The 20,831-nt window shown below is 45.7% G+C and overlaps 1 protein-coding gene across 3 annotated transcripts in view; it reads left to right on the top strand.

The window, feature by feature from the left end:
• The window catches only part of FANCC (FA complementation group C), a 428,253-nt gene that overhangs the window by 103,957 nt on the left and 303,465 nt on the right, over window positions 1-20,831 (top strand). For all 3 annotated transcript variants that reach the window (XM_056524729.1, XM_056524736.1, XM_056524721.1), the window contains exon 4: window positions 10,340-10,434. In XM_056524729.1, the coding sequence (XP_056380704.1) occupies window positions 10,340-10,434 (95 nt within the window). The remainder of the gene's footprint in view (window positions 1-10,339; window positions 10,435-20,831) is intronic.

The raw sequence follows: 20,831 nt of genomic DNA, 5'->3' as shown, positions 1-20,831 counted from the left end.
TATTTTTTATTTACACAGTTTTTATTTTTTTAATGGGAAAGGGGGAGTGATTCAAACTTTTATTAGAGAAGGGGTTAAATTATCTTCATTTTTTTTGCACTTTTTTTTGCAGTGTTATAGCTCCTATAGGGGGCTATAACACTGCACACACTGATCTTTTACATCTTTCAATGGTTTCTCATAGGAAACCATTGATCGATGATTCTGCCGCTTGACTGTTCATGCCTGGATCTCAGTCACTGAGCAGTCATTCGGCGATCGGACAGCAAGGAGGCAGGTAGGGACCCTCCGGCTGTTTTGTAAGCTGTTCGGGATGCAGCGATTTCGCTGTGGCGATCCCGAACAGCTCCATGAGCTAACCGGCAACATTTTAGTTTCACTTTAGACGCGGCGATCAACTTTGAATGCCGCGTCTAAAGGGTTAATAGAACGGGAGCGGACACATGACGTACCGGTACGTCATGGGTCCTTAACAGGTTAAAGGGGTATTCCAGGATTCTCTTTTTTATTTGACTATGCTATAGGGGCTCTAAAGTTAGTGTAGTTTATAATATAGTTTCTGTACCTGTGTGTGATTGTTTTCTCACAATTTCAAAATGTGATTTTCACCCCAATATTTATTTTTAACAGCATACAAAATGACTGTTGTCTCAGATTTTTACCAGGTTCCAATGCGGCCGAGACCTGACCTCACTAGTTAGCTGATGACAGGGAGCCTGTCTGCTTCAATGGGCGGAGTGATCGATTGGTGGGAGAGAGATCAATCTGCAACTAATGAAACAGCTGTAGGCACCCTGATTGAAAATCACAAATCTTTTGAATGGATGCTCATTTATGTTTCAATGGGTGGGGTGCTGATGTGTGGGAGGGAGGAAATTAACGGAGTTATGGGATTTGTAGGCAAAGAAGAAAACTAAAACAGGAAATAGCAGTACACAAAAAGCTAGCCATAGTATTATGGTAATCTCACAACATAGCCATTTAGCCCCAAGACAAGCGCAGATCCTTCCTAAGCATGTTCATTACTGTCTGGCAGGTACGTACTAAAATCCCCTTATGGTGGATAATCCCTTTAAGCGTTTTTCTACTTTTGCACTTTTAATTTTGCACCTAAAAATCCATATGATGGCTTATGTTTTGCGCCACCAATTCTACTTTGTAATGACATCAGTCATTTTACCCAAAAATCTACAGCGAAACAAAAAGAATAAAAAATCATTGTGCGACAAAATTGAACAAAAAAAACCCCGCCATTTTGTAACTTTTGGGGGGCTTTAATTTCTACTTTTTTGGTAAAAATTACATCTTCTCTTTATTTTGTGGTTTCATACAATTAAAATGACACCCTACTATATAGGTTTGATTTTGTCTTCTGGAAAAAATCATAACTACATGCAGGAAAATGTATATGTTTAAAATTGTCATCTTCTGACCCCTATAATTTTTTAATTTTTCTGCGTACGGGGTGGTTTGAGGGCTCATTTTTTGCGCTGTGATCTGAAGTTTTGATCAGATTGACCATCTTCTGATCCCTATAACTTTTATATTTTTCCGTGTATGGTGCGGTATGAGGGCTGTCCCGATCAGCTTACTGGACGACGGGAGGTTCCTCATCTGCCTCTCCGTCATTCGATCGGCAATCTATTGCTCCATGCCTGGGCAATGGCAGAGCACTGATCAGTGGCCTACACGTGAGGAGTGATTCGCTGTCAATCAGTATACAATGTGGGCAATAACAAAAAAAAAAGTGTCATTTTTTTATTTTTTTAAAGTTCATTCACCCCTTCCCTATTAAAAGTTTAAATCACCCCCCTTTTCCCATTTTTTAAATAAAATTATGTAATAAAGAATAAAAATAAACATATGTGGTACCGACGCGTGCGTAAATGTCCGAACTATTAAAATATTAGGATAGCTAAACCACACGGTCGATGGTGTACACGTAAAAAAATAATGTGCATTTTTGATCACTTCATATACCATAAAAATATTAATAAAAAGCAATCAAAAAGTCCCATCAGAACAAAAATGGTACCTATAAAAAATTCAGATCATGGAGCAAAAAATGAGCCCTCATACCACACCATACACAGAAAAATTAAAGTTATAGGGGTCATAAGATGCCAATTTTAAATATAGTAATTTTGGTGTATGTAGTTTATAATTTTTTTAAGTATTAAAATAAAACCTCTATAAATTGTGTATCCTTGTAACCGTATGGACCTAAAGAATAAAGATAACGTATCATTTTTACCAAATATTGCACTGCGTAGAAATGGGAGCCCCCAAAAGTTACAAAATGACTTTTTTTTTTACCACACAAATAATTTTTATTTTTTTTTTCAAATTCAAAAAAGGGTTTTATTGAAAGTGGTAAAAGAGGCATTACAAGCAATAGGTGAGTAACAGGATAAACAAACTTGTAAGAGAGAAAGGAGTCCGGTGGCCAGGGTAGGCCCAATGGACAGCAGCTAAACAATGCATAAACACATGACATGTCATATATCAAAAAAGAACAGCAAGTGGTAAATTCCACAATAAGTAGTGCAACAAGCAGTCAATCAGGAGCAACATATAACGCCCCAGGCACAAGGGCCAGGGTTACCCAGATAGGTCGGGTACGAGTCCTAATGAGGAATCTGAAATCAACAATAGGTGCGCCAGTGGAAGCACCAAAGAGAAAGAAAGCGAACAGATGTAAACGGTGTCGTGTGGGAAACAATAAGAGACAACAGAAAAGGGGAGAGGGTTATGGAAGGAGGAAAAGGTAAGGAGTCAGGTTCTGAGCAGTAAAAGAGGGACATACAGACAAGGGTTGGCAAGAAAAGGAGAGGGACTGAGAAGAAGAAAAAAGAGGGAGGGGGGGAGGGAACGGGGGGGGGGGGGGGGGGGAAGAAAAGGAGCCAGGAACCAGCGGGTGTCACAGCAGCACGGATGCAATAAGTAGGATTGATACGGGAACCCAATGAGAGGGAAATCACAGGGATCTGCATCTCTGGGAGGAACAAAACTGTACCCATGGGAGCCAAGTGGACTCAACACGCACAGCGTCATCAGGATGAACCGACATCAATTCCTCCATCTGACGTGAGTTGGCAACTTCCGCCATCCATTCGTCCAACATAGGGGGGTCAACAGACCGCCACTTTCGAGGTATCACTGCTTTCGCGGCCTGAAGGAGGTGCCTCGCCAGAGACTTCTTGTATTTAGCCTGCGCCATGGAGAACATAAACAGTAGGGCTGCAGCAGGAGTGGGGGGGGGACACAAATCCCAGTGACCTCTTGAACAACCCGGAGGACCGATTGCCAGAAGGGGATGAGTTTGGAGCAGCTCCACCAGATGTGCGTCATGGTACCCTCCTCCACACCGCATCTCCAACACACACTGGGGACCGAGGGATACCAGCGGTGAAGCATCGCTGGGACACGGTACCAGCGAGTGAGAATTTTGTAGCAAGTCTCCTGGGCTTTGGTGGCCACCACCGCTTTATGGGTCAAAAAGAAGCATTTGGCCCAGGCTTCAGGAGAGAACGTCACTCCCAGTTCAGCCTCCCAAGCCGTGCAGTAAGCAGGCACAGCATGCGAGCGCTGGGACAGCAAAAGTTCATAAAGAACGGAGATGGAGTGGCGGAGGTACGACGAGGCCAGGCACAGGCGCTCAAAGGGCTGCGGGTCCCTATGTAAGTCAAAATGGGCGGGGATGGAGGAATAGAAATGGCGTAACTGCAGATAGGCAAAGGGGGCCCTGGTAGAGGAAGGGTACTCCTCCAACAAAACTTCCAAGGGTTTCAGGTGGCGCGCTGCTAGGACGTGTCTAAAGCGCAAGGGGGCAGACCGAGTAGCCCCAAAAAAGGGGCCAGCAGAGGAGGCTCCAGGTGGGAAGTCAGGATGGTCAGTGACGGGGAGGAGGGGGCCCATGCGGTCAACCAAGCTACTGTTCCCACGCCCAGAGTGTAGGGAGGCCAGAGTGTGGCGAGTGGAGTAGGATGTAGGAAAGGCAGTCAGAGAAGCAGATGACCAGGTCCAGGGGAGGGTGGATAAGGCCTTGGTGCATAGGTCCTGGGCCATGCGCACCCATTGCTTGGATTCGGTGTTGTGCGTCCAGTCAAGGACCCGTGCATGTACACAGGCTAAGAAATATAAACGACAATCCGGCAGGCCCGCTCCACCCGACAGTTTAGGCCTGGAAAGGAGGAGACGGTTCAAGCGGGGTCTAGCCGATGACCAGACGAACAAACCGAAGCAGCGTTGGAGAGCACGCCAGTAGGAGGAGGGGAGATGAATGGGTACGGTTTGTAGCAGATATAACAGCCTGGGTAAGAGGTTCATTTTTAAAATGCTAATTCTTCCAAACCAGGAAAATTCTCGTCTATCCCAGGCGGCCAGGTCCCGCTTAAACTGCATGAGAAGAGGAGAAAAGTTAAGAGGGAACAGAAGGGACAGATCAGAGGGCACTTTCATACCCAGGTATGTGATACCCCTGGAGGGCCACGTAAAGGGAAAAGCAGAACGGAGAGAGTCCACTGCATGCCCTGGCAACGAATCATTAAGGGCCTCTGATTTAGAAAGATTAATTTTAAAATTAGACCAGGCACCAAAATCTCTAATTCGAGACATGAGATTAGGTAAGGAGGTAACAGGGTTCGAGAGATAGACCAGGAGATCATCGGCAAAGGCCGAACATTTATATTCCCGGCCTCCGATGGAGATTCCCTGGATGTTGGGATCGGCTCTGATGCCGGCGAGAAGGTGCTTCATCACCAGGACATACAGTAGGGGGGAGAGGGGGCAACCTTGACGAGTGCCGTTGCGTATGGGAAAGGAGTCAGACAGAGAGCCGTTAATCTTCAGGCGGGCTGCGGGGGAACTGTAAAGGGCCAGTACTTTAGAGGTGAAAACAGGGCCAAGGCCGATGTGACGTAGGGTCTGCGCCAGGGAGGACCAGGAAACACGATCAAAAGCCTTCTCGGCATCAAGGGAGAGTATCATTACAGGCAGTTTAGAAGACTGAGTGTAGTGGATCAGATCAATAGTCTTGATCGTGTTGTCCCTGGCTTCCCTCCCCGGCACAAAGCCGACCTGGTCAAGATGGATTAGGGAAGGGAGAACGGAATTCAGGTGAATCGCCAGCAATTTGGCGTAAATCTTTAGGTCTACATTTAGTAAGGAAATGGGGCGGTAACTACCACAGACCTGGGGGTCTTTTCCGGGTTTGGGGATAACAACTATATGTGCCAGCAAAGAGGCGGGGGGAATAGGGTGCGATGTGTAAATAGAGTTAAAGGCCCGGAGCAGAAGAGGGGAGAGGGCGTCTAGTAGGGTCTTAAAGAATCTAGCCGTGAAGCCATCTGGGCCAGGAGTCTTCCCGCCGGGGAGGTCACGAACTACTGCGGCTAACTCTTCCAAAGTGAAGGGGCCTCGAGGGCTTCCACCTCCTCCAGGGGCAGGGACGGGAAAGGCGAGGACTGTGGAGGGGGAGGGTCAGGCGGGTGAGGGAGGTTGTACAGGTCCAAGAAGAAGTCAAGAAAAGAAGAAGCAATGTCAGGGGTGGGATGCACCACGTTACCAGTAGGGGAGCGTACGGTCGGGATATGAGTCTGGGCTATTTTAGCGCGCAGCGCCCTGGCCAGCATGCGACCGCTTTTGTTGCCAAACTCATAGAATCTGCTGCGACCCACCTGTAGCCAGCGACCCCAGGACGCCTCCAAGAGGCGCTTAACCTCTAGCCTAGCAAGCTGCAATTCTCTGAGGACCGTTGGGGAAAGCGAGCGCTTATGGGAAAGTTCTAGCGAGGAGACTAAGTGAAGGGCTTTCTGAAGGGCAAGGGCCCTACCTCGTTTTAACCGGGAGCCGTGTTTGATGAGGACACCACGCAAAACGCATTTGAGTGCCTCCCATTGATAAAAAGGAGCAGTAGAGTCAGCACTGTGATCGTCCATAAACGAGGAAACAGTTGTGGTCAGATCAGACATGCAAAGGGGATCTAACAATAGAGACTCATTCAATTTCCAGGACCAGGTGGACCGGGTCAGGGTGGGCAAGCGTAAGGAGCAAAACACTGGAGCATGATCCGACCACAATATGCTTCCAATGGAGGAGGAGCTCGCCCAGGGCAGTGCGCTATGCGGAACTAGGATATGGTCAATGCGACTATAGGACCCGTGCGGGGAGGAGAAAAAACTATAATCCCTGTCAGTAGGGTGGTGCAAAGCCAGATATCATGCAATTGTAAGAGACCAAAAGCACGCTTCACATGCTTAATGGCGCTATAAGACAGGCTAGAGCGTCCCAGGGAATTATCCAGAGTGGGATCCAGAGTCATGTTCAGGTCCCCGCACAGGACCACAGTCCCCGAGACCATAGGTAACAGCCGGTCAATAAGCTCCACCAAGAAACCGACCTGGCCCTGGTTAGGGGCGTACACATTGACAATTGTAAGCGGGGCGCCCCCAACCGATAGGGTCAGGATGAGATACCTGGCATGCGGATCAAGCACAACGTTAAGGACCTGATGGGCAAGGGATCGGTGGATGGCAATCGCAACCCCTTTAGTACGGGCCTCCGGGCTGTTGGCGCAGAACCTTGTTGGGAAATGCCTGTTTTTAAGTGTGGGAGCGTGGGCCGTCTTAAAATGGGTTTCCTGAAAGCAAGCCATATGTACCTTACGTTTATGAAGATGATGTAGAATCTGCGTGCGTTTCGCCGGCGTGTTGAGACCCTTCGCGTTGAAAGAAGCTAGATTGAGATCCGCCATGGGTAGGCACGAAGGAAGGGGGGGGGCGCTCACCAGCTGGCTCCTTCCTCCAATAAGACAAGAGAGAAACACAGAGATGAGCAAGAGTAGAGGACTAACTAAGAGAGAGAGAGGGAGAAAGTGAGGGGGGGGAGAGTCAGAGAGGAACACTAAGAAGGCACGTAGCAGCAGAATATAATCCGCTGCAGCACAGTCTACAGAGAAGACGGTCCTAGACCAAGGAAACCTACGTCGGGGAGATATCCTCTGACAGTTTCAACCTACTGGGGTAGCGTGGAATGCAAACAGACAGGAGAGGAGGCCGGAGCCGGCACCCCCCTAGACACACATGAGGAGTACAAAATGACAAGAAAACCTCTATCAAAGAGGTAGGGACTATGATCCAGGGCAGATGGAGAATGGGGAAACAGTACATACAAATGATAGCGTAGGGAGAGAGTACCAAAACAAGGACACAGTTAACAGCAGGGGGGACAGTAGAAGGAAGAGGCTGCAAATGGCACGGTCCTATGGAATGAGAAAACATCATGTTAACAACATCAAAAACAAGCCTTAAAGGCATACAAGCATTATGTGATCAAGGCCCAAAGGCAGAAATAAGTCTCAGGTGGTGGGGAAGGGGCCTGGGCCCGCTCGGGAGGAGGCATGGACAGATTCCCATCTGGTGACCAGGCGTTGACGTCTGGAGTCCCGAGGCGGGAGACCCGGCCGGGCCAGTTTGGAAGATGACTGTGGTGACCTGTGGATGGGGCGCTTGGGGGCCTGAGGAGCTAGTGTGGGCCAGTCAGCCAAGGAGAGGGGGGGAACGTCCAAGTCCTTAAGAAAACTCGGGAGATCAGTCGGGGAACGTAAAGTGTAGGCCTTGCCATCTTTACGAACCGTGAGGGCAAAGGGGAAGCCCCAACGGTATAACAGGCCCCTTCCTCGGAGCTCCTCCAGCATGGGACGAAGTGTAGCACGTTGCGCCAGGGTGTGGCGGGATAAATCAGGAAACAATTGAATCTCCACGTCTTTATAGTAGATCTGGCGGCGGGAGCGTGATCGCTTCATGATGTCCTCTTTGATGGTATAGAAATGTACCCGACAAATAACGTCTCTGGGACGATGATCATCCGGTGAGGGGGGCCGCAGGGCCCTATGGGCTCTGTCGAGCTCAATATGGGTGTCCACGGGCCGGCCTAGTAGGTCATTGAAAATTGTGAGCAGAGCAGAATGCAATTCATCAGGGCCGACCGCCTCAGGCAAGCCCCGTATGCGAATGTTATTCCGCCTGTTGCGGTTTTCAACGTCGTCCAGGTGCTGCTGCAAATGAAAAAGTTGATCGCTGTGCTGCTGGACCGTCACCTTGAGAGATTGAATGGCGGCCGAAGAAGAGTCCTGAGCAGAGGAGATAGTGTCCATTCTGGCCGATAACGTGGTAACTGTAGAACGGAGTTGGGCAAACTCCTGCTTGCATTCCGCCACCATTTGTTTAGCCATAGAGGAAAAATCTTCCCTGGTAGGTAAGGAAGAAATCAGAGAGCGCAGGTCGGCCAGTATCAGTGGTCGGTCAGTCTCCGAGGCTGGAGTGGGGGGGATACAGGAATCAGACAGTCCCAGGACAGGTGGCAAATCCGTGGGACCCAGAGAGGGGGTCCGGAACTCAGGTGGCGTACCCCGTAGGCTCAGGGGTAGGTCAGCGGGAAGCATGGAGGCCATGGGTGCAGTCCCTACAGACAGTGGCTGGCCACAGAGGAGTGTCAGATCAGTCTCACGGATGGTGGCTGGGGAGCGGTGAGCCGAGAGACCCCAGGAGGATCCCGAGGACCACTGTGGTGATGAGGTGGTGGACCCTGGTAGGGAAGAGGGGCCCGACTGAGGCACCGCATAGAAGGCCACCAAGGGAGAGGAGTAGGAGCCAGGATGTGGGGGCCAGTCTGTTGGCAGGTGGGGTGGTCCCAAAATCAGTCCCCCCCACTGAGGGTGCAGGAGGGCCCACCACCAATGAGGCAGGGGGCTGCTGTGCCCAAGATGGAGACCCTGACGGGACGGGAGTTTGCTGCAGGGGGGGAGAGACCGCAGGGGGAGTTGATGACCGGCAGTCACTGGCAGGGATGCTGCTGTTTGGTGGCCGGACAAGGGGTCCCCTGCGTCAGTTGATGGAGAGGGGCACTGTCTCAACTGTCCGGCAGCTGATGGTGCGGCCACGGTCTCTTCGCCGCCCTCGGTGGACTGAGGCGGCGGGGTCCGGGGCGTGCGCGTGGCAGGCGCGGCACAGACAGCTCCAGGGTCCTTCCAGTGCGGCCTAGAAGAAGGCGCCTCGGCCTGGAGCAGCAGGGCAGCGGCAGCTTCCGGCGACCAGGAGGATGAGGTCGGAGGCCTCCGGACTTCTGAAAGCTCCGGTGAGGTATGTGTCGGGCGCCCAGCCGGGGGAGGAGCGGGCTGTTCTCCAGCAGGGGGCAGCGCTCCGAGGCTGGCGGGGATGAAGAAGGAGCCGCCATCTTGCCGGGTTGCGCAGGAGGCAGGGAGGCACTTCTTGGAGGCTGAGATCTGGTGAAGTAACCCCGCAAATCCCTCTGAGGAGAGGATGGTTGGGTTCTAGTCTGTCTCCGCTGTTTCTTTTTTTGGTTCCCCATAGATTAGGACAGGGTTTTCGGGCAGAACAGGGGGTGTAGGACCGGAGCTCCGAAAATGCACGTCCTCACGCCGGCATAGCAAACCACGCCCCCCCAAATAATTTTTTTTTGTTTCGCCGCAGGTTATATTCTAAAATGTCCTTGCAAAGTACAATTGGTGACGCACAAAACAAGCCCTTACATGGGTCAGAGGGTGCAAAATTGAAAGTGTTATGATTTTTAGAAAGGAAGGAGGAAAAAGTCCTTAAGGTGAAAATAGTCCCTAAGGGGTTAAAGTAGAATATGTCACACAAAAAAAAATCGCTAAATCTGTTTGATAGGTAAAAACATCTGAGTTATTTATGCATAAAGTGATGCAGGGCAGATTTGCAAAATTTGGTGAAGTTCTTAAAGGGGTATTCCGCCCCGAGAAATCTTATCCCCTATCCAAAGGATGGGGGATAAGATGTCAGATCGCCGCGGTCCCGCTGCTGCGTAATGACGGGCGATACGGGGGACGTAGCAGCGTGACGTCATGGCGCCGCCCCTCGTGACATCACGGCCCGTCCCCTTAATGCAAGTCTATGGGAGGGGGCGTGATGACCGCCACGCCCCCTCCCATAGACTTGTATTGAAAGGGGCGGGCCGTGACATCACGAGGGGCGGAGCCGTGATGTAACGATGCTCCGGCCCCTGTACCGCCCATCATTACGCGCAGAGCGAACTCCCAGCAGCGGGACCGAGGCAATCTGACATCTTATCCCCTATCCTTTGGATAGGGGATAAGATGTCTAGGGGCGGAATACCCCTTTAAGGCCAAAATGTGCTATGTCATTAAGGTTTTTTTTCTCATGCACGTATGCGAGAAAGAATAGGGGATGAATTATCATGTGAGAGATTAAAAATGTGTCACTTTGGAGTACTGGAGTGTACTGTGCATTTCTGTGTATAAAATTACATAAAACAATATGTTGTGTTTTTTTCCCCGCAGAGGATACTCAGCAGTTGCTCATTTATTGCCTTTGCTGTTTGACCAGCAGTGAACCACAGAATGCTGTACAAAGAAAAGCTAATAGTTGGGTAAAGGTAAGACCGCACACCTGGTGGCAATATACAGTGTATTCTTGTAACCTTCTTTCTGAATTAGTTTTAGGGTGCTCTTACATGGGTTCTCACATCTGTGGGTAATGATTTATCATTAATTGCTAGGTGACACCTGGACATGCTGATTAAAACGATGGCAAGCCCAGGTGCATTTATCGCTTAATCGCAAGCACAACCCCTGAACTAAGCACGATTATGCATTATGGCTGCCAGATCCGGCAGATTCCATTCATTTGAATGAGCCGGACGTAGTGGCAGACCATGGTTTTCAGTACGGCAAAAAAACTGATAGAGTTCAAAAATGAGCCGACCAGAATCACTGTCTAACCATGTCTGGCTCATTCAAATGAATGGGATACGGCAGCGGCCGATTTTTAAATTTCCCTGCTGCCTTAGTGCATAATTGTTGTGTGAATGTAGTCTAAGAGCAAATTTTATACAGTAAGGTTTTGGGATTAGGCCGATAAAGTCAAAACCAAGTGTAGATAATAATAGGAGAGAAAATATAAAAGACAAACACTATGCATATTTTTCCTGATTTTGCTCCTAGTTTTAGCTTCAGAAAAATAAAAAAACCTAAACAAATAAATTATTTTTTGGAAATTCTGCTCTAAATCTGTTTTACAGAATACAGTATGTATAAATAGTCTAAAGGGAATCTGTCAGCAGCAATTCACATTCCAAACTGCTAACACTGTTAAAGCAAAGGAACACATGGTACCTTTCATATATTTGTCTGTGCTTTCATAACATAGAAAAATGCTTTTATTTTCTTTTTCTAATTCCCTGAAGTGCTGATGGCTAAAACACCTCCTGGCTACCCCTGCCATTCCTGGTATTGCATGATTGATAATCAGCTTGAAACCGAGTCCTGTTTCTACCTGCACACAATTTGTTTACACACAGAAACCTGATTTGGAAACAGGACTCTACTTCCAGCTGACTGTCAATCAAGCAGGAACATGGATAGAAGTGTGCCCAAGGCATTCCAGCCCTTAGCACTTCAGATGCTTGGGAATGCTTTTGTGACATTTGGCACCCAAGAAAAAAAAAAAATTCTATGTTGCATGAAAGGAACCATGTGTCTCCTTGTCCTGACAGCTATCAGTATCTGCATTTTGGAACGTGAATTGCAGATTTCCTTTAAAGACATTGTGGGAGATTTAGCATTGTTGTATTTGGAGAGTGTGTTTTGAAGTAATTATTTTTTTTTTTTGCTTTGGTTTGGCTTATGTGTGATATATTTATCATACTATCAAGGGGGGGGGGGGGGGGTGATAAATTTGGTGCATATAAGCAAAAAACTATAAATCACTTTGTTAATTCCTCCTGAGACTTTTCTGTGACTTTTTTTGTGAGACTTTTTAAAAGGCTCTCCAATGGCAGTTTTGTAAGCCAGGTCTGACATGGCTTTGACTTGCATGTTTTTTATGCCTACATGCAACATTCACACTTCATAAATTTGTGACCACTGCAAAACTGAAATTTGCTTAGGTAAGTCTGTTTGCTACTTTATGCCTACCCACAAAAGTCGCAACAAAAAAAAAGTGCTTAGACGTGCGTTCAACATTTTGAGTGCCCGGAGTAAGCAGAAAAAGAGCTCTAAATGCAATGATAAGTTGTGACTGATTAATAGATATGTGTATAAAGTAAATTAAAGTTGACAACTAAAAGAAATATTTGTCAACAGTAATAAAGATGTGAAGACCTTAAATGATAACAGGAATTATGCAAGCATTGTAAGTGTGTGTGAAGTCTAGCATGGAATATTTTTGAAACATTGGTTTACAATTAGGAAATTTAAAGTGCTTCACCACTTTAAACAACCCCTATTTGTTAGAAGGGCTTTTTGAGCAAGTTTCCACTTGGATTAATTTGTCAGTAAATGTTAAAATTCCCTACAATGTTTGCATCTTAATAAATAGATTAGTGTTTTAGGGAATGGTGTTGGATAAGTTTGGATGGGTTTTTTTTTCCTGTTCCTGGAGATTTTACCATGTTATTTGGGTAGATCCTAACATGAAATAAGTTTACTGTTCTAAAGACATCTTAAAGGTTTTTACAGTCATGTACCTAAGATGTGGATACTATAAGCTGTAAGTGTTTTAATGCAGTGTCTAAAGGTATATAATGATCTTAATAATGTTTACCCTTGTGGACTGTGCTGTAAAAAGATCTCCAGATTGCAGTACCCAGAATAATTACAGATTAGTAGTAGCATCAATAACAGAAGTTATCACCAGTAGTAAACGGGACAGTGGACAAGAAGGAAACATAAAAAAGAGATCAGAAGGAAAAGAGATCAGAACCACCTGCATATCCATATGAGGCGTGTTTTTTTTTGCAAGACCAATTGTACTTTGTAATTAAATCTTTCATGTTACCATAAAATGTACCACGAAACCAAACATTTATTAAAGGGATACTCCGGTGCTTAGACATCTTATCTCCTATCCAAAGGATAGGGGATAAGATGCCTGATCGCGGGAGTCCCGCCGCTGGGAACCCCCGGGATCTTGCACGCGGCACCCCGTTTGTAATCAGTCCCCGGAGCGTGTTCGCTCCGGGTCTGATTACCGGCGACCACACGGCCGGCGGCGTGTGATGTCACGCCTCCGCCCCGTGTGACGTCACGCTCCGCCCCTCAATACAATCCTATGGGAGGGGCCGTGACAGCTGTCACGCCCCCTCCCGTAGGCTTGCATTGAGGGGCGGAGCGTGACATCACATGGGGGCGGAGGCGTGACGTTTTGCAACTTAAAAAAAAAATATAAAACGGCACTTTTGCAACTTTTTGGGGGTTTGTTTTTTTTTACACAGTGCACGTTATGGTAAAATTAATACATAGGCCCAGATTTATTAAACTGTGTGAGAGAAAAAGTGGAGGGATTTTCCCATAGCAACCAATCAAAGCTCAACTTTCACTTTACTAGAGCTCGTTAGCTGAGCTGTGATTAGTTGCTGTGGAAAAATCTCTACTTTTTTCTCTCACACAGTTTGATAAATCGTATCTTCACTCTGTAGGTCAATGTATTAAAACAATACCCAATTTATATAGTGTTTTTTTCTATTACTATACTACTTTTTTTGAAAAAGCAGACTTTTTGTTTAACAAAATTGGTATGCACAAAATGGTCCTTTTCTGACCCCTATAACTTTTTCTGTATACAGAGATGTATACTAATGTATCCTTTTTTTTTGTAGTTTATATTGGTACCAATTTTGTTTTGATGGGACTATTGCATTCACTTCCAAGCAATGCAAGAGAGAGGTGGTTTTTAACCCCTTAACGACGCCGAACATAAATGCAGCCAGGGACTCCCTGATAATGGTGGACATCCGCGATCCTGCGGATGTCGGCCATTAACCCCTCAGATGCCGTGATCAATACAGATCACGGCATCTGCAGCATTGCGGACACTAAAATGGATGATCGGATCGCCCACAGCGCTGCCGCGGTGATCCGATCATCCAGAACGGCAGACGGAGGTCCCCTCACCCGCCTCCGCTGCCTTCCACAGGTCTTCTGCTCTGGTCTGCGATCGAGCAGACCAGAGCAGAAGATGACCGATAATATGAAGGGGAGATTGAGTTTGAGCCCCCTCTTGGCTAACGAAGTTCAAACAGCGAGAAAGCTTCCTCTGTTAAGGTCTGGTGTCTAAGATCAGTTCCTCAAATTTGGTTAGTTTTCTCAGCGGGCCATACTTCTCCCAGAAAAAGAGTGCAGCATGTAATGAAATGGTGTATATGTAGGAAGGAATAGCTCTGATTGGGCAATAACTCCATCAAAGTCTCAGCAGCTGGCGCCACTCCATCCCCAAACAGTTGCGACACAGTAATGCCTCGAAGTTTATCCCATATCGCTTGGTAAGTGGGGGATGTCCTCCCCACAGCCGCAGGTACAAGACTAGTAGGTAGGAGAGGAGAGATAGAGGGGGTAAGCTGAGGGGAAAGCTCAGAACATATAGAGAAGATTCCAAGAAATAACACTTGAGGAGAATCAGACCTGAATTTAACTCTGGGGAGAAATCAGAGGTCAGCTAGGAGGGTAGATGTAGGGGACCCCGTCTCGTCATGAAGGGTTGTCCGGGTATCCGGCAATGGTGCTACCAGGTCCATCCACCTCTTTAGTTGAACGGCCCTGTACAAAGCCCTCACATCTGGTAGCCCTATACCTCCTTCCTTTGGTCTCCTAATCAGTAACCCGTGCGCCAGGCATGGTCTTTGCTTCTTCCAAACGTATTTAGAGAACAAGGACCCAATATGTTTAAAGAAGGACTGGGGTAGAGCAATAGGAAGCATTCGTAGCATATATAATATTTTGGGAAGGACGTAGCAGTTTATCACGTTCTTGCTTTCAAACCATGAGATCATAGGCAAATCGTATTCTTCCAGGAGCCCACCTACTTCCCTCAACAAAGGTTTATAATTGAGGTCGTATATTTGTAATGCAAAAAAGAAGAAAAAGCAAGGATTCAGCTCACCACTGTGCGGTATTGGATGCAGGAGCTCCGTAATTGCAGGAGAGCAAGGCAGGCAGGATGCGGGCCGTGTCCCGGAGAACAAATGGAAGAAAAAAAAGCACACGTGCAGGGGTGGGCCTCCAGCTGCTCCAAAAAGTCCAATTAGAAAATTAAAACTTCACCTTTAATGTAGCATGTTAAAAACAAAGGATATCCATAGTGAAAAATAAAAAGAAGGAAGGGAAACCGACGCGTTTCGAGCCTGTACTGGCTCTTAGTCGTGGCACATAGTATATCGGGCAAGTGCCCCCTTATATAGTGTAACTCCAAATGATCCCAAACGGAAATCCCGGAAGCCCGGGTTCCGGAAGGGTGATGACGTAGGTCAGTGATAAGAACAAGTATAAGACCTGGACTGGGTGGATGATCATATGCTGGGTAAGTGCATAATATTTAACACTATGTGTGCGGAGGCCATATCAAATTCATGAGTACCAACTCCGGCAGCATAGCGTAGCCCGTATATGGGCATAATTACTCAAACCTAGTTTAGGTTGCCGACCGGTTTGTACATATGTGGAAAGGTCTTACACGGGACATCAGGATAAACCGCATCCATAAGGCGCGTAGTGTGAATACTCTGTAATATGTGTACACATCATTTGGTCCAGAATTAAAGTCTACGGGTCATACTGTGCCTTTGAGTCTTAAAAAAGAACATGAGAGACATATATTGTAAAGAAACCGCAACGGTAAACGGTTCCCGAAAAAAAGGGATAATTATTTCTACTTGGACAGAATATGAAAAACCTGTCATGAGGCTACAAAGGCACAGTACCAATCCCAGTCTGGTAGAAATAGTAATGATGGTATACGTATCCAGTCCCATATAGCATACATAGTATTGTAGTATGAAATAGTTAGATCTATACCCAATTATAATAATAACATGTGAACTATGTCCATCATATAACCTACATCAAAATATGGTGTGCCCATATCATAGCTAGAATATGAGAAAAATAGCACCCTCTCTTATGACATATCTCTAATATATATACATCAAGTCATGTTTAGTATTCATGCCGGTGGGGAAGCGAGAATCCAAAGCAAGGATCCAATATGCCTCACGGGACCTGAGTTTCGCCGTTCTATCTCTGTGCCACGACTAAGAGCCAGTACAGGCTCGAAACGCGTCGGTTTCCCTTCCTTCTTTTTATTTTTCACTATGGATATCCTTTGTTTTTAACATGCTACATTAAAGGTGAAGTTTTAATTTTCTAATTGGACTTTTTGGAGCAGCTGGAGGCCCACCCCTGCACGTGTGCTTTTTTTTCTTCCGTATATTTGTGATGTCTCTCAGGATTTGCACCCCTAGGTAGCGAAGGGACGACTTTGCCCATGGAAAGGGCACTATATTAGATATCCTGGCTTCCAACCATCTGGGGAGGGATACATTTAAAAGCTCAGATTTTGTGACGTTAACCTTGAAGTTAGAGATCACTCCAAATTGTTCAAAAACCTCCGCCAGGTAGGGTAGACTGTGCTCTGGATCACTTAATAGGAAAAGCAGATTGTCTGCAAAGGCCAGAAACGTAAGTCTCTTCTGTAGAAGTGTTTCTATCACTAGTACAAAAAGAGTAGGCGACGGGGGACAGCCCTGTCGCGTCCCATTTCCTATTGGAAAGGGCAAGGAAATAGTCTCATTCACGAGCAGGAACACTGTGGGCGATGAGTAGAGGGAGAATATGGCATTTATAAAAGGGACTGGAACCTGGAATTTCGTCCGTACAGCTTCCATGAAGCTCCAGCTGACCCTATCAAAAGCCTTCTCGGCATCAACACAGAGAAGGACAAGTGGAGACTTACGAGATGAGGCATTGTGCATGCCCGTCAAAAGTCTCCATGTGTTCATGCAGCCCTCCCTTGCAGGCACAAACCCAGATTGCTCACAGCCAATTAAATGCGATAAATACTTTTTTAATCGTTAAGACAACAGCTTCGCCCAAATCTTCATATCAAGATGCAAAAGGGAGATCGGTCGGTAGCTACTGCACTCGACAGGATCCTTTCCTTATTTGGCTAATAGGGTGATGTGAGCCTGGTTTTAGCTGGGAAGAGGGTCACCCGAAACACTGTGACACAGAACTCTGTCAGTTTAGGCAGGAGGAAGCCTTTAAAGTTTTTATAATAAGAGAGAGGAAGCTCATCCGGGCCTGGGCTTTTCCACCTCCTCCACTGTGATCGGTCGGAGCAGATCTAGGCTCATTTCTGAGTCTAGGCTCGGTAAATTCAAATCTTGCAAAAAGATCTCTGTAAGGCGCTGCCTCTCATCAATTTGTGCCGCAGAGTCTCCCTCTCTCAAATTAAATAAGGCGTGATAAAAAAAGATGCTTTTTTTATAACATTCTATTCCCCCCCAAAAAAAATGTAGTAAAAGTTTTATATTACCAAATATGGTATCAATAAAAAGTACAGATCACGGCGCAAAAAATGAGCTCTCATACCGCTGCTAATACGGAAAAATGAAAAAGTTATAGGTCTTCAAAATAGGGGGATTTTAAACGTACTAATTTGGTTATAAAGTTTGCGAATTTTTTTTTAAGCACAACAGTAATAGAAAGGTATGTTATCATAGGTATCATTTTAATTGTATTGACCCAAAGAATAAAGAACACATGTAATTTTATCCGTAAATTGTACGGCGTGAAAACGAAACCTTCCAAAATTAGCAAAATTGCGTTTTTCTCTTTAATTTTCCCACACAAATAGTATTTTTTTTTTTTGGTTGTGCCATACATTTTATGGTAAAGTGGGTGATGGCATTACAAAGGACAACTGGTTGCACAAAAAACGAGCCCTCATACTAGTCTGTGGATGAAAATATAAGAGTGTTATGGTTTTTTTTGAGGCGAGGAGGAAAAAACCAAAAAGTAAAAATAAAATTATGGGGTCCTTAAGGGGTTAAAAGCAAAAGCAAATAGACACAATTGTCTGAGCTTACTATTATTTGTGTCATTCATTCAAGTGGGTGTGAGTATAAAAAGGAGGAGACTTAAAATTAGGGGAATACTGTAAGAAGTATTGTGAGCATTGTTGAGTGCATATGTTTTTTTTTCCTGTCTGGGAGGAAGGCTGGGTTCACACCACGTTTTGTTAACTACGGTACCCGCATATGGCTGGGAGGAGGGGGAGGGGCTTAATCGCAGCGCCCGCACTCAGCCGTATTCGGCAACCGTATTTAATGCATGTCTATGAGCCGACCGCGTTTTTGCCTACGGTCGGCAAACCGTATATGGCCGAAAACGAAGCCGACCGGAGGCTGTGGTTCACTCCGGTCGGCTCATAGACATGCATTAAATACGGTTACAGAAAACGGCTGAGTGCAGGCGCCGCGATTAAGCCCCGCCCCCTCCTCCCAGCCGTATACGGGAACCGTATTTAACGAAACGTGGTGTGAACCCAGCCGAATACAGGTGGAGAGTTGGTGGAGTAGTTAATTAGCAGCTGATAAATTGCAGCTGTTTGCAGCCAGCTAGCCATTTGCATTCACTTCCAAGCAGTGCAAGTGAGCGGTGGTTTTTGGTTTCTTTAACCCCTTTAGGACACAGGGTTTTTTCATTTTTTGCACTTTTTCTCCTCACATTCAAAAAATCATAATGCTTTCAATTTTCCACCTACAGATCTAAATGAGGGCTTGTTTTTTGCGTAACAAATTTTACTTTGTAAAGTAAGAGGATTGGAGAGGCTCTTACCACATTAGAGACCTGTGACCTGAGCTGCCCAAATAACACCTAATTATTGTTCCACAGTGTCAAACAGTGAATACAATAGTAAAGAAATTGGGGCTCAATGTCATTGAATATTGGATTAAAGGTGTTTATTGGATAAATGATATACAATAGATAATTAAAAATAGGGCCCTTGTAGGTCGACTATACCACAGATAGTGTATATATAAAAGAACAAATGAACATGTAAATCATTAATAAAATTAATTTGATTAATATGACAACATAGCAAATATAATAAATATAAAGTGACCACAAATTAAAAGTAGATAACCTGGATAGGTAAAAGCAAAGCAATGTTCAGATAAATACTGATCTGACAGTGTTCGGTAACTGTTGCAAGTAAATTGTAATACAAAAGTTTGTACTTTGCCTTTAAAATGTATAGGTTCACAGCGCTAGTTTTGCAATAATGTATCCGGCCTGTGATGATTTGTAGCAATATCAAATAAGTCTGTAGTAACCCCTTGCTGGTGCGTGTATCAATCTTGGCTCCTATGGCAGGGAGCAGCAGTAATCAGGATTCGGTGGTTACAAAATGCAGTGTCGGAGTAAGTGAATAATAAAATAATGTACCTTAATCGGTAAGAGCTGGTCTCGGTGAAGTCCCGGCTCCCTGGGCAGGGAGCGCGCTGCTAGAGTCACGGCCATCTCAAGTCTGCAGCGGCAGTAGTGGGCTCACTCTGAGTGGTCTGCAGTGCTTCTTCTGTGGATGTCGGATAGACATGCAGCGTCCTTGTGGCAGGGTGATGTGCACTTGTCCAGTAAGAAGACAGGTGTGAAGAAGGATAGTAGCGCTGTGTCCTAAGGGAAAGGGACTTGGTATTGTGGTACTTGTAGTTATGGCTGTAGCTGGACGCATTTCAGGTCCTCCATAGGACCTTTCCTCAGCAGCTCAATAAAATGGTCATTTTTCAAATTATATATTCTTATAGCTCCTCCCTTTTTGTGGCGGGCGACACATTCAGTTACATGGAAAAAATGGGGAAAATGTGGTTCGGTTTGGGAATCTGTATGAGTCGGGTTGAATGTGTATTAAAAGATGAATGTTAAAATGAATATGAGATAATGTAGAGGACACATGATAAAACTGATTATGTGAATATATGTAACAAAAATATGGGGAAAAAAAACATGGGAAAAATAATTGTTACATGTGTGGACATGTGTATGTACCTGTGAGAATATATATATATACAAGTGTGTGCTAAAGCTGAATATGTGTCTGTGAAAATATAGATGTGTATAGAAGCATTTGTTTGTGTGAGAGGATGGTATAACAACATGTAAATAATAGGAATAAATATAATATATAAAAAAATACAAAAACATAAAATTATAAAATATTAATATAGGTCTGTTAACCCCTTAACGCATATGGACGTTTATGAATGTCCATAAGCGTCTCATGAGGTATGACGCGCGCTCAGCAGATGAGCGTTCATCGTACCCGATGGTTCCCGGTTACTATAAGCAACCAAGACCCGTGGCTAATACGGACATCACCAATCGGGCTGATGTCCGGCATTAACTCTTTAGACGCGGCGATCAAAGTTGATCGCCGCGTCTAAAGTGAAAGTAAAAGCTTCCCGGCAGCTCAGTCGGGCTAATTGGGACCATTGCGGTAAAATCACGATGTCCCGATCAGCTAGGACGCAGCAGAAGGGTCCCTTTCCTGCCTCCTGCGCGTCCGTTCGGCGATTGATTGCTCCAAGCCTGAAATGCAGGCTTAAGCAATCAACTGCCGATAACACTGATCCCTGCCAACTGCCGATAACACTGATCCCTGCCAACTGCCGATAACACTGATTCCTGCCCTCACTGATTGAATGCAATGGCAGTTAACAGTGTATTAATTCAATGTACTTCATGTTATAGTCCCCTATGGGGGCTATAACATTGCAAAAAAAAAGTAAAAAAAAAAAAACTTTATAAAGATCATTTAACCCCTTCCTTAATAAAAGTTTGAATCACCCCCCTTTTCCCAATAAAAAAAACAAAAAAACAGTGTAAATAAAAAGAAAAAAAACATATGTGGTATCGCCGCATGTGTAAATGTCCGAACTATAAAAATAAATCTTTAATTAAACTGTCAATGGCGTACACGCAAAAAAATTCCAAAGTC

The sequence above is a fragment of the Hyla sarda genome, chromosome 1, assembly GCF_029499605.1.
Source record: "Hyla sarda isolate aHylSar1 chromosome 1, aHylSar1.hap1, whole genome shotgun sequence".
NCBI lineage: Eukaryota > Metazoa > Chordata > Amphibia > Anura > Hylidae > Hyla > Hyla sarda.
This window is presented reverse-complemented; position numbering and strand designations above follow the sequence as displayed.